General features: G+C 34.7%; 3 protein-coding genes across 3 annotated transcripts in view; 2 read left to right on the top strand and 1 right to left on the bottom strand.

The window, feature by feature from the left end:
* Nucleotides 1-6,296, top strand: part of LOC113686271 (tetratricopeptide repeat protein 12) — a 17,510-nt gene extending 11,214 nt beyond the window's left edge. Inside the window, exons 11-22 of the mRNA XM_089209403.1 lie at nucleotides 793-887; nucleotides 1,432-1,600; nucleotides 1,695-1,787; nucleotides 1,901-1,964; nucleotides 2,133-2,297; nucleotides 2,670-2,774; nucleotides 3,258-3,326; nucleotides 3,582-3,683; nucleotides 3,805-3,943; nucleotides 4,253-4,342; nucleotides 4,868-5,006; nucleotides 5,115-6,296. Coding sequence (XP_089065529.1) covers nucleotides 793-887; nucleotides 1,432-1,600; nucleotides 1,695-1,787; nucleotides 1,901-1,964; nucleotides 2,133-2,297; nucleotides 2,670-2,774; nucleotides 3,258-3,326; nucleotides 3,582-3,683; nucleotides 3,805-3,943; nucleotides 4,253-4,342; nucleotides 4,868-5,006; nucleotides 5,115-5,190 — 1,306 coding nt within the window. The 3' untranslated portion in view covers nucleotides 5,191-6,296. The remainder of the gene's footprint in view (nucleotides 1-792; nucleotides 888-1,431; nucleotides 1,601-1,694; nucleotides 1,788-1,900; nucleotides 1,965-2,132; nucleotides 2,298-2,669; nucleotides 2,775-3,257; nucleotides 3,327-3,581; nucleotides 3,684-3,804; nucleotides 3,944-4,252; nucleotides 4,343-4,867; nucleotides 5,007-5,114) is intronic.
* Nucleotides 6,156-8,477, bottom strand: LOC113686276 (26S proteasome non-ATPase regulatory subunit 9). Its single transcript, XM_027203880.2, has 7 exons — nucleotides 8,320-8,477; nucleotides 8,148-8,250; nucleotides 7,874-7,993; nucleotides 7,400-7,470; nucleotides 7,186-7,287; nucleotides 6,845-6,933; nucleotides 6,156-6,658 (listed from the first exon to the last, which is right to left on the bottom strand). Exons 1-7 carry the CDS (start codon nucleotides 8,413-8,415, stop codon nucleotides 6,634-6,636), a joined length of 606 nt encoding a protein of 201 aa, XP_027059681.2. The 5' UTR covers nucleotides 8,416-8,477; the 3' UTR covers nucleotides 6,156-6,633.
* Nucleotides 8,443-12,804, top strand: LOC113686274 (intraflagellar transport protein 57 homolog). The gene is made up of 15 exons (XM_027203877.2): nucleotides 8,443-8,745; nucleotides 8,982-9,090; nucleotides 9,189-9,242; nucleotides 9,351-9,404; nucleotides 9,646-9,710; nucleotides 9,807-9,897; nucleotides 10,077-10,154; nucleotides 10,247-10,369; nucleotides 10,513-10,584; nucleotides 10,938-11,018; nucleotides 11,123-11,173; nucleotides 11,263-11,325; nucleotides 11,431-11,497; nucleotides 11,603-11,679; nucleotides 12,218-12,804. The coding sequence occupies exons 1-15, from the start codon at nucleotides 8,585-8,587 to the stop codon at nucleotides 12,326-12,328; spliced, it is 1,257 nt and encodes a 418-aa protein (XP_027059678.2). The 5' UTR covers nucleotides 8,443-8,584; the 3' UTR covers nucleotides 12,329-12,804.

The following is a 12,804-nucleotide window of genomic DNA, read 5'->3' as shown; positions in this document are numbered from 1 at the left end:
GAGTGCGTTGCGTTACATAATTATTAAAAATAGAACGAAGAAGTTTCTAGAACATTTAGTCATGATGACTAAGCGAGAACTTTAAGGAGAACCTTCTAGAACCGTGACTCAGCATATTTTTGTTATGATGTAATCATAGTGTAATGTTTCTAAAAATAACAATATTACAGAACATTCTAGAACTTTTCCGAAAGATATATAAGGAGTCACGCTAGCTTAAAGAAAAAAGCCTTTTAGTGAGCTATAACTGCTGTTGCGAAGAATCCAGAGGAGCGAGAGCCGGACAGAGTTGTTTACTGGAATTGAAAGCCGTGTGGAAGGCTACGTGAGAGAAAGAATTACGGACGTCGACAGTTTGTTAAAGATTTTCAAGAGAACTGTGAGTTGTGCGGTAGTGCACTGAGATTTAAGTGATATTATTTGTAAAGGGCTCTAAGTTATAGGGATACTGATTGTATTAGCATTTATATCGCTCCGTAGATAAGTTAAAAAGATAGTTATTGTATTGGTTGTCGATATCACTTCGTAGTTATTACGTTGGTCAATAAAGTAGTTGAGTTGTACGAGTTGTATCTTTCTGGCGGTTTGGAAAATACCGTAACAAAATGAACTTTTTTAAAATGAACTGTTTAAATAAACTGTGTGCCTCATAAGTAATGGAACTCTAAATTTCATCTTTATGGTGAAATTTCAAGACTGCTAATCAAAGTCTGCAAGACATACATCCAATTGCTACTTGATACTTTTCTTCCTGCCTTGCTCATGTAAAGACTTATTTTTTTCAATTTTCAGGTACTGGGAAGGAGCAGCTGTCTGTGTAATGTTGGAAGACATAGACTTAATTTGTGAAATTTTAAGAATTCTAATGGAGGCATGTACTGATAATGGTAAGGCTAATAATATTAATAATGATAATGGTAAGGCTAATAATAATAATAATGATAATGGTAAGGCTAATAATAATAATAATGATAATGGTAAGGCTAATAATAATAATGATAGTGATAAGGCTAATAATAATAATAATGATAATGGTAAGGCTAATAATAATAATAATGATAATGGTAAGGCTAATAATAATAATAATGATAATGGTAAGGCTAATAATAATAATAATGATAATGGTAAGGCTAATAATAATAATTATGATAATGGTAAGGCTAATAATAATAATAATGATAATGGTAAGGCTAATAATAATAATGATGATAATAGTAAGGCTAATAATAATAAAAATGATAATAGTAAGGCTAATAATAATAATAATGATAATGGTAAGGCTAATAGTTCTCATGATGATGGTGGAACAAAACTAAATGAACTTGCTTACCAGAAGGACTGAAAAGTATGGAATAATTTAACCCAAAATGCTAAATTGCTTCCTCTTGCCTTGATAAATGAAATCAGAAATGTCATTTTTTTTAATTTCAGATCACAATGTAGAGGAGTTTCTCAAAAAAGATCACACTCCATCATTCAATCGTTTCCTGCGAGATCCAACCTCTCCTGTCATTAAGACAGCTGCCACATCATTTCTTCACCAGCTGTCCCAAACTAAAAAAGGCAGAGTTGGTCTCACTACTTGCAAACATATCAAGTGGTAAGATGATCTTTTTTTCTCAAGTAGATGGCTTCTTAGCAAATAACACACTTATTGAGTCATAGCTGAAAACTTATCATGTGTTTCTTTGCAGTGTCACTGAGGCACTATTTTCACTGGCACAGAGGGGAACTAACACAGCTGTTGTAGCAATGTCCACAATTAATAACCTAGCCCTGGAACTAGGGTATGATATCTAAGAATGCTTTACCAAGTTTTCTGAACAATGGCAATAAGTGATCAACAAAAATTTGGAAACAGTTGTATTCTCAAGTTTGTCAACTTCTGTCTGCTTTTTAGATTCTGTGAAAAAATCAGAGATTTGGTTGACAAAGACTTTCTGAGCATCTCTCAGAAATTTGTGGTAATGTAGAATACTTTTTACTGTACAGTGTTCATTGGAATTTGTTATTGTGTTGGTTTTTTTGTATCCATCCCCAAGGAAATAAATTCTCTTCTAACTCCAAACTTCCATTTTTTCCACATACAGTTATTTTCATTCTCTCTTCATTGTTTTTTCTTCTTTGTGCAAAGAAAGTTGTGTGAAGTAAACACAGAGGTTTCCCATGAACCAACAGACAGCTGGTCTCTAGTTTCATCTGGTTTGTCAGCTTTAGCCAACATGGCCAAGGACACATGTATCAGAAAAAAGATTGCTGATGAACAAGATTGGTGGGAAACAAGTGTCAAGTTCCTGGTTGGTATTTTCACTGCACTTTCACTGACTTTTTTACAACCCACGTAATGACCTTATACAGACTGTTCAGTTTTAATTTAGACCTTTGCTATGGAAGATAGGTTGGCTACCAATTTGTTTTTGTTGTGTCACAGTTTTCACCCTCTACACCCTAAAACCAGTATGTATATTCTCTATACTGTTCTCTAGACATTTCATAAGGAGCCAGTAAGGAGAATTTGTTTAACAATCATGAGTTTCTTTAGTTGTTGATCATTTCCTTTATTCTTGTGACTGTTATGTTTGATTTGGAGGTGATTTTGTAAGGAGACATTATATACTACTCACTCTTAGGGGTGAAAGGGTTAATATTCTCCCTTCTTTTCCGTGCAGGATTGCAATATCTCTGGAATAAAGGATCAAAAAGTGAGAAGCTCCATTTATTCTCTTCTAGGTTTGTTGGCAAACATATCTTTGCAATCAAACCAGCATCAAAAGGTATTATCTCAATATAATGCTTTGTGTGCATCTATTGAAAAGGAAAAAAAAAAATTATTGTCAAATTTTTATGAAATCTTTAAGTCACAAAAAACAAGCATCCTTAAACTAGTTAACAGGTAGATTCCATGCTGCCATGTGTTTGTTCAGTAATAGATCAAAGATGACACCAAAATGTGATAAGAACAAAAAGAGGTGCAGAGTATGTTACAGATGTTCTTATCATTTTTTATCAGCATCTCTGATCTATTACTATACAGACCCACAGCAACATGAAATCCATTTGTTTCAGATCATATAAAAGCAAAATCTTGTTATTAGTGATGTCACTTACACATCTGCCTCCAATAGATAATAACTAACAACCAATCAAAATGCCTGTATAATTGAGTCAACTTTTCATATAAGTAATTTTAACTTCCTAGAATTTATCAAGAAAATAAATAATTCTTTTTTGTTTTTTTTTTTGGCTTTCCCATGTAGGATGCTGCTCCAAGATTGATTCCATCACTCATTGAAATGCTTAACACAGGTTATGATGAAGTTTGTGAGGTATAAGTATAAACATTGTCCTTTCTAGTGTTTCCTACTCAGTGTAGAGTGTAAGGTTGTTTAGCTATGTATGTATGTAGAGTTCCCTTTGTTATGGATAATACTTATCACGAAAAAACCTAATTTGTCAAACCCATTTGTAGCATCCTTTGAAAATAGTCATATAATTTGCCCCATTACTAGCAATCTGAAATATTTGATACAATGAATATAAATTGCTTTTATTTAACAATTATTTTTTATTTAATCTTCCAGCGCAGTCTTGCTACCCTGAGAAATATTTTAGCTCATTCTACAGATGCTCTAAATCAAGCATGTGATCAGAAAATCCACATTCACATCATGCGCATTCTAAAGGTGAAGAACCTTCATTGTTGTTTTCAACTTTTGCTTTTATTGTCAATACATTTGGCCAGCAAGTTGATAGATTGCCCATGCATGTTGATGTAAGTTAGTTTTTGTTCAATTTAATCCACAGCTGGTCATCTTAAGCAGCCATTTTCAGGTTGGATGGGGAGCAAGTACAAGAGAAACTGTAAAAAAATATGCAATCAAGTCACTGGCATTGTGCACAATGGAGAGAAAAGATGCCAGAGAAGCTGTACTCAGTGAAAAAGGTACACTGTCACTGAGCATGCGTGTTGCACTCTTATCAGATCTAGGGGGTTGGAGTTTAAACCTTGATTGGGGTCTTCAACTCTTAACTCTAAAAACATCTCACATTAGTCTGAGGAAATACCAGTGTATGCATGAAAACTTGATGAAAGAGCAACATATTTGCATCTCACCATAGGGAAATAGTATTACTCCTTGTCGCTATGTGTAACAGAAACTGGAATGTTGGTGGATTGATTCAAAACTAAAGTAGGAATCAACAGTTATCCACAAAGAGTGCAGTTGTATGACACAGTGTTATTTTCTTTCAGCTTTGGACTTCTTGGTTCAATTACTTCATTCTACAGATGAGACCATCATAGGAAATACAGCACTCTGCATTGGTCACTGTGTTGATATGGGTATGTTATACTGAACTATCATCTCTCTACCAGAGCAGTGGCTTTGTCAATATTACCATGGATTCTAAGCAAAAGAGTGAAAGTAGAACCTTAGATCAGAGAATGTGCTGTGTTCTTGGACAAGACACTTATTTAGTTTCTTTGAATTCACATTCTGCCTGGTGATCATTAGGCATAAGAGAACTCTTTGGCTAAATTTCAATGCCCTGAGCTACTTTTTTGTCAGACTTGAAGCAGTTATGAACATGTAATATTTATCAAATAGATTTTACGTTGCCTTGCATCTGTTCAGTCATAGATCACAAAAGATGTCAAAATGTGGTTATTAAGCTAATTTTACAAATTCTTCTGGATGTTTACACTATTCTTCTGCCACTAAATTTCTTAACAAAAATCTTGCTCTCATTTGGATACTAACTTTGGATATTAAAGTGTATTTACCCATCAAGTTAAGTTGCATTAGGTTATAATACTAATTATGCCTGATGTCTGCTTTAGTTTATTAGCAATCTCTTCTTTTTGCAGAGGGAGTAAGTGAACATTTGGCTAGTGATAATGGTGTGGTGGAAATCCTCCTGAAGCATGCAACAAATGATGAGCTAAGCAAAGATGTCAAACAGAATGCTGCCATTTGTTTAGCAAAACTCGCAACATCAGACAAAAGGTACAAAAGGGCAATAGCATTTCTGGTGTTGTACATTACAAAATATTCAGTCATTTTAAATATGACTGGTTGTAAATGTCTTAAAAATATTCTCATTGTATTTTTCAGACATCTCGAAAAGCTAAAAGAAATGCATGGACTTGAAATTCTTCACTCTGTTATCCAGAACACGAATCTCAGCTGATATGATAATGGCAGAGTTTTTAAACTACTGAAACAACAATAAGCTTTCTCAAGTCCAGTCTTAGATTTCCTCCCTAAAGAGTGGGAAAGAAGCAAGGCTTGATTTCTGAAAAACCAATTGGTTATCAAGCCTACAACAGCATCAGCAGCCCCAGCAACTCAACACTTCACTGAGAAGAATGAAGGGATTTCTACTCTTTGTAATTATATAATTATGTTGCACTCGTTATGGACATAAGTAGAGCAAACGGTAATTGCTTCAACTACAAACTTGTATTGTTGTGTGGCGCTGGCACTGTTTCTTAGGTGCAGTCAGATAATCTGCTTGCAGTCTTTATTCAGTATGTACTATTTATTTTAAAAGGGAGTGTAATAACCCAAGTGTATTTACTAGAAAGTTTGAAGTAGGTGAAACTTTGACACTTGTGTTTAAAGTGATTGAGCCATTTTGCTTCCAAGATCTAAAGATCAACTATCAGAACTGTCATTTCTTATCTTCTTAGCAGACACATTTTGGTATTAAATTAAACAATATTTCTAAGTTTTCATTTTTCCATCTTTTCATTGCCTTTCCTCTTCACAAAGTGTGGATATTGTAAAGGAAAATAACTCACAGGTCACTCCTGAGGGTACAAGGGACAAGAAGTTGTTCAACTATGATTTTTATGGGGAAAAAAACTATTTGTACAATTGCTTTGTTTTCAGAAAGCTTATTGATCAAAACACTTGTTAAATGATTTGATTATCCTCAAAATGTAGTTTCCAAAAGTCACAAATGTTACGTACTCATTCACAAATGAGGTCAGATTGTAACTAATAAACCTGAAAATTTGAGTCCAGCAACACTCTGTGAAGTACATGTACTTTTACAACACAACTTCAGAAAATCTTTGCACACAAAAGGCTGAAATTATTACTGTGTCAAATTTAATTTGTAAGAAGGTAAGGTGACCAGATTGTACTGAATTAGAAATGTTTCTGTATTTTATTGCAACATACTGGGTAATGTACTGTCTTATGAGCTTTTTGGTACTGTACATATACTTTACATAACCTTGGCATGTCAAACAATTTGTCATATTACACTGTCATTTGTTAATAACTTAATGTCTATTCCCAGTGGTACAGTATATAACACAAGCGTTGCATGCAGTGATCGGACTGAAGAAAATTTCAAGTAGAAGAGAAACACCCCATTGTTGTTTAGGGCAGTGCAAGATAGGAGCAATACACAAAGGGCTTTTCATGCCATCTCATTCATCAGAAGGTTCAAAATATGGAGTTACTTTGCTCGATGCTCTGTCCTGGACTAACATCTTTCACGTTGCTAACTTGTTTACCCAGTTGGATATGAACAGTTTAAAATTTGGGCTTGAACATTGCTGGCATAGTTTTCTTTGTTGATAACTTGCTGGTTAACAAACTAACTTGCAAAAACTTGCTTCTATTTCACAGGTACAATGTGGCAACTGAAAATAAATTCGAAATGTTTCATGTTGTTAAAAAAAAAAAGTAAAAAAAAATTTATCAACCAGGGTGTACCACAGTTATTGTTAAGAACATTTGAGAACAACAGAATATTCTTAAGTCTGTGGGCTTACTATACTGAAAATGATATGAAAATGTAAAAAAGAATATCTGAATGCATGTCTTACCCTAGAAGTCCTTGGCCACTCCATGTGTTTGGAGTGAGAGTGATTGCCTTTGTTCTCTCTCCTCTTTCAACAGTTACATTCACTGGTCTCTAGACAAAGTATTAGAGATTAATTTAATTTGATGCACAGATTGTACAAACATGCTTCAAAGCCACAGTTTATTTAAAGAACCAATGAATAATATTATTGCATCATGCAGTGAAATACATCAGACTAACAAAAATTGAAACAAACCATTGTTAGAACAAAATGATAATAAAAAAAGGACTGAATGTATTAACCCAACCTAGCTTAACTTGAGACACCTAAACAACAAAATGTACAACAAACTTATTATTTACCCCTTTGCTGTGCTGTACAATAGAAGCTATGTCTGCAAGGCTGTGAAAGTTTTCACCATTTATGGAACCAAATTGTAAAATGCGATCACCAACTTTCAAACCCTACAAAGAGAGAGCAAGAATTGACCAGTCTGTCATTTACCTAACAGTTCACAAAAAAACCAAAAAAAATGACAGTAAGGAGCAAAGTGAACACATGGAATAGTATACTCACAGCTTGGAATGACGGTGATGCATTAGCTACTGAATCCACTCTGAGGAAAGCTTTTAGTTTGGTCGAAATATCTGAAAATATATCCATGGCCATGTCTAAGAGTGTTCATTGATAATTAGATGCCTTTTTCTTTACTAAGTCTTAAAAATGATTTTTCTAAGAAGGTATCAATTTATTGACATGTGTGACACAAAGTTATATTAACAGGAGGGAAACACATTAATTGACTGATGATTAACCCTTTGACCCTAAAGAGAGGCTGGCATCTAATTTCTCTTAACAATATCATCCATGAATAACACATAAAGGTCATGAGAATACAGGAAATGATCACCAACTAAAGAAGCTCTCGATCTTCAAACAAATTCTCTTTGTCAGCACCTTAAGAAATGTGTCAAGAAGAGTATGGAGAATATTGATACTGGTACTTTTTTATCTTACGGCGTAATGAGTTAAGTGATTGAGCCTTGCTACCTTCCACTTCCTGGTCTTGTTGAGTCTCTTGTTTATTTTTTTGTTCTCGTGCTTGAGCGTGTACTTCATGAATTCCTTCCTCTATTTCTTTCATCAGCGCCTTGTGGTCATTCTGAAGACCTATTTGTCATGATGAAATAAAAAAGAAAAACAGTTGACATGAGTCAGCAAAATTTCGGTTGAAATTTAATTTTTATTAGTGACGTTCAGTGATCATCAGAATTATGTTTTTCCATATTCCGAGAAAACTACATGAAACAAATATATTTCTTACATATAATCCGATTTCTTGCGACTCTCACGGTATAAACATCAATGTCTGATCGAGGGTAATTGTCTTCGTCAATCAGCTTTTCGTTCATCCCAACTCCTTTTTGCTGAAAAAAAAACCATAAAATTCATTAATGGGGCAACTTTTACATCCAACCAAAGTCAAGAGTTCTTACCGAGTCTAGGACGTCTTGAAACTCCTTAATTTCCTTTTCAATAGCATCTTTCTTCGCGATCAGATCTTTCACTTTCTTCATAGAAACGTCCGCCATCTTGAAAATAAAAAAGTCAGCTATTAGAAGCGCGGGCTCCAAACTGTCTATCACGAAAGCGAGGCTTATTTTCACAAGATCAAAAATAACATGGCAACTATTGAGTTTGGTGTCGATTCTTCTCGTATTTGATAAAAAGAGTTAATTTCAGAAGCTTAAGATTTAGGGAATGGAGGGTGAAGGGCGCCGTGGCGCTGATGCCACAGCTGATAATGCCTCTATGGGTTATATGTTAACTGTAGGGGTTATGGAAGAAGTTCTCGAGAAACTAAAATTGCTTGACTACGAGACGGAATTCTGCAAACAGATGGGGTTCAGACCTTTGTCAAGGTAACAGCTAGTAAAATTTGACACAAACCTCGCAAATTTAGTTGTGTTAAGATGATTTGAGGACTATCCATAATGACAGGGATTGCTTCTGTCCAGAACAACTAAACTCTGTTGTGGAGCTCTTCAAACATATGGTCTTTTATGTGGAAAGAAAGATGATTTTTTAGCTCCTAGTCGACCGCGAATCACCAAGTTATAGTTGGTAATTTAACCCTTCTTTTTTCAAACATTGTCAGGCACTACTTTGCAGTGGCAACTAACCCAGGGGAGCAGTTTTTTACCTTCACATCATTGGCAGCTTGGTTGTTTACACGTTGTGACAGGAACTTTGAACAACCTCAAGAGGTTTGTAACGTGGAGATCACTGGTCACTGTTTTCTGTCAGATAATGAGTGCTTGATACATCCATGGTGTATAATTATTGAAGTTGTCTTCTTTTTCAGTATGATGACCCTAATGCTACTGTGTCCAGCATTTTGGATGAACTTAAAAAACTGGTGAGACAAATTTAATAATCATTTTATATTAATTCATAAGACTGATGATTAGTCACTAAATATAAGTTAATTTTTATTTGTGATTTATTATCAGTGACTTTATTTCAGAATGTTGGAGCAGATTTTCCACCAGCAAAATTGAAAACAGGAACAGGAGAACAGGTAAATGAACACAAACCTTATTAAACTATGTAATTTTTGTTGTTATTATGCATATTTATTATAATGTGACTGACACTACACTAAACTCTACTGATCCAAGGTGATAATTTTAGTGTAGTCCAAGAATGACAAGGTAAAAGTAAATTTGTAATTCAGCTTGCAATGTCCATTTTAATTAGTTGATTAAATTATATGCAACTTGATATGATTGTGAAAATGTTTGTTTTATGATATTTTTTAGGTTTGCTATGTAATTGATAAACTTGCAGACGAGGCTCTGAAAGTCAAGAAATTTGGCTGGAAAAAGTAAATGTCCATATTATTGCATGTCGTTATATATATTCAAGATAGTTCACAAATTTATTTGTGTTGTGACGAAACCATATTTTTCTAACTTCCCAGGCCACAACATGAACAGGAAGACTTTGAAGAGGAAACAATGGAAGATGATGAAGCTGAACTGACACTGAACAAAGTGGAGGAAGAAATGATAGTGAGAACAACTTAAATCAAAATATTGATATGCTCACTGTGTGCAGGCATTTTCTTTCAAGCTTAGTTGATTTACATCATCTCTAATAATAAACTCTTATTTCCTTTTACCTGAGTTTTTATGTCTTTTAGAGCACAGATGTTTGTTTAATCTCTAACTTTTGTACCTCTTTTGGGCAGGATGAAACAGAGGAAGAAATTGAAGAAGAAGACAGTTATCTAGATCTGGCAGGAATGAAGCAGCAGTCACAAATGAATGTAATCAGAACCAGTTTGTGATGATTGTTGATCAATGAATTCATCTCAGGATCAAAATCTCTATGTTTTTTCTTGTGTCTTTTGCTATGAAGGAGATTACTGATTCATCAAAACCTGAGTCTGTGATGGAGTCAACTATTGATGCTGCCGAGTGGAAACTTGAGGTTGAAAGAGTTCTGCCTCTACTGAAGGTTCACATTAGAACTGACAACAAGGTAAATTTTTAACAATATTTCCTTTTATTTTATCTTTCTTTAAACTTTTAGGCAATCAAAGGTATCCAATTTAAGTTCTGGTCAGTGGCAGTTTGATTTAGGCGGGGTTTCTGATGGCGTTTTACATCTGTTCCCCTATGTAGGACTGGAGGACACATTATGAACAAATGCAACAACACAGTGAAGGAATTAAATCTTCTCTAACAGAGACAAAGGTATGATTAATTGGAACTCACCAATAGATTAATTATCTTGTACCTTAATTGTTTTCATAGTTAACCTTTTGCTATTGAGAGGTCATTTAATTTAGAAATTGTCCTTGCTGTCTGCCATACAATTTTTATGAAGTTAGTTGGAGAATTTGATATTTGATAAATTAGTAGTTCCCTAATTGATATATTTTCTTTATTCTTATTTCTTGTCTGTTCGTTACTGTATTGATATTTTTAAGGGGAAATTCTGTCTTGATCATTTGTAGGAGTTTAAGGGCTAATTACAGACTGTTTACTTTGCTGCCAGCTCATCACCATTCTGTATTACTCACATCTTCAACTGCTATTTCAATCAGGGTCATCTTGACAAACTACACCATGAAATCGGCAGGACACTTGAGAAAATAGGAAGTCGTGAAAAGTACATCAACAATCAGGTGCAACTTAATTAGAAAATAAAATGAATTAAAAAGATGTTAGAGTTTAGGTTCGAGTGTTAATGTTTGACTCGGAAATCATTTCTGCCTATTGTTTATAACAGCTGGAACATTTGCTACAAGAATTTCGGAGTTTACAGGACACTTTAGCTGAGGTATGTTTGTTAATATTAATTTTGCAGAGATGTAAGTTCACTCGGGCTACAATTTTGATGTGTCTTAATATATATGTGTGTGTCATCAGACTAAAGAACGTTACAAGCAAGGCTCTGGGGGAGTAACTGACCTCACCAAGTCATTATCACAGGTTTGTTTACATGTGGAATTTTGTGATTGTTTTTTACTCCTTTTTCCTGATGACACAGTATTCTGATGATAAACCAAATTGAATTCATTTTGTGTGATTGTTTAGATCACTGAAGAGCTTGAGTCTGTCAAAGCACAGATGGATGAAAGAGGAACAAATATGACTGATGCAGGTAAGGGACATAATTATATCTTTGATTTCATTCTGCAACTCTGGTGACAGTGACTTGTAACAGGGGAGCGAAGATCTTTAGTGTCATTTCAATTGTGTTATGCAGGTCCATTAGTCAGAATAAAACAAGCTTTGACAAGACTTAAACAGGAAGTTCAACAAATGGAAGTTCGTATTGGAGTGGTAAGTTGGGTCTTGTCTTTTGTTTGTTTGCCTTTTGTTTCGTTCTTTTCATTGTGTACTTCAAAGACATAAAAAAATGATAGGGAAGGGGTTTCAAGTCGACTTGGATTTCGTTGAGCTTTCGATGACTTAGAGATGTGTCTTAGTACTGATTACAGCAAGTTTCAAGACTGTCGGAAACTTTTTACGGACAAGAATCCGAATACGATTCCGTGTAGATCCCGGGACGTAACAGTGATTTTAGGCGTAACGCTTAGGGAACGGCAAATTACAAAAATAAACTCTGATGTTTCCCACTCACGTTACTTTCTGTATGTCAACCCAGTACAATTATTGGAAACTTACAGCAGACGACTTGTTCAGTTCTTACCGTTTTCCTAGAAAGTCTTTCTCATAATAAGGTAAAAATCGCTAGTCATGAAGTAAGAGTAGAATAGGTATTTACATTTTCAAGTAACTGCTGTCCCTCAGTTACAAACACAGACATATTTGTTCTTTACAATGTTAACTAATAAGGTTGTTGACTGTCTCTCTTTAGGTTGAACACTCCCTTCTCGTTGCTAAAATCCGTGACCGTAGCGCCATTAGAGAAGACATGCATGCCCCAGTCTCTGACGCAGCTACGTTTGGAGATTTCAAACCGTTTTAGACTGGACCGATCGTCACATGACATGTGAAAGCAGAGTAGGAACCTAATTTAACATTACTTTGTAGTTCCAAATTTACTACGAAAGGATTTTCAGTCATACCACAAACCATAGTAAGGAATGGAACTGAAACTGGAAAGTAATCAAAAACGTTTAAATTGCAGTGAAGTTTCTGCAGAGTGTTCTTCAAACGCATCTGTCATCATTACACCTTTCAGCTTGGCGTGCTCCTGGCCGTATATTAGTTTCTTCTCGTAAAGCGTGAGGCAACTTTCTCTTTGGAAGCACACCAACATTAATTTAATGACTTTTGTGTGAAATTCCAGTGACTCATTTTACAGGTTCGGCGATTCTACATTTCCGAGAACTTTTCTTGTTAGAATCAATATTATAAGAACACCCTCTCCTCCCTAGAGTTATTCATGTAATATAATGGCGTTCATCTGATAACTGTTAAATTAAAAAGTGGTTTAAACCA

This window comes from Pocillopora damicornis, chromosome 6 (assembly GCF_964200805.1).
Source record: "Pocillopora damicornis chromosome 6, jaPocDami1.2, whole genome shotgun sequence".
NCBI classification, from domain to species: Eukaryota; Metazoa; Cnidaria; class Anthozoa; order Scleractinia; family Pocilloporidae; genus Pocillopora; species Pocillopora damicornis.
The sequence above is the reverse complement of the archived record's forward strand: the minus strand, read 5'-3'. Positions and strand labels throughout refer to the sequence as shown.

What these genes read in the sequence shown, in the direction of transcription:
- LOC113686276 (XM_027203880.2), bottom strand. Translation starts at nt 8,415, where the DNA reads ATGGCGGACGTTTCTATGAAGAAAGTGAAAGATCTGATCGCGAAGAAA. An exon ending in TTCAAGACGTCCTAGACTCG is followed by an intron (nt 8,251 to 8,319) that starts GTAAGAACTCTT and finishes TTTTTTTTTCAG; the next exon opens with CAAAAAGGAGTTGGGATGAA. An exon ending in ACAAGACCAGGAAGTGGAAG is followed by an intron (nt 7,471 to 7,873) that starts GTAGCAAGGCTC and finishes ATATATTTTCAG; the next exon opens with ATATTTCGACCAAACTAAAA.
- LOC113686274 (XM_027203877.2), top strand. Translation starts at nt 8,585, where the DNA reads ATGGAGGGTGAAGGGCGCCGTGGCGCTGATGCCACAGCTGATAATGCC. An exon ending in AAGTGGAGGAAGAAATGATA is followed by an intron (nt 9,898 to 10,076) that starts GTGAGAACAACT and finishes TCTTTTGGGCAG; the next exon opens with GATGAAACAGAGGAAGAAAT. An exon ending in TGGAAGTTCGTATTGGAGTG is followed by an intron (nt 11,680 to 12,217) that starts GTAAGTTGGGTC and finishes GTCTCTCTTTAG; the next exon opens with GTTGAACACTCCCTTCTCGT.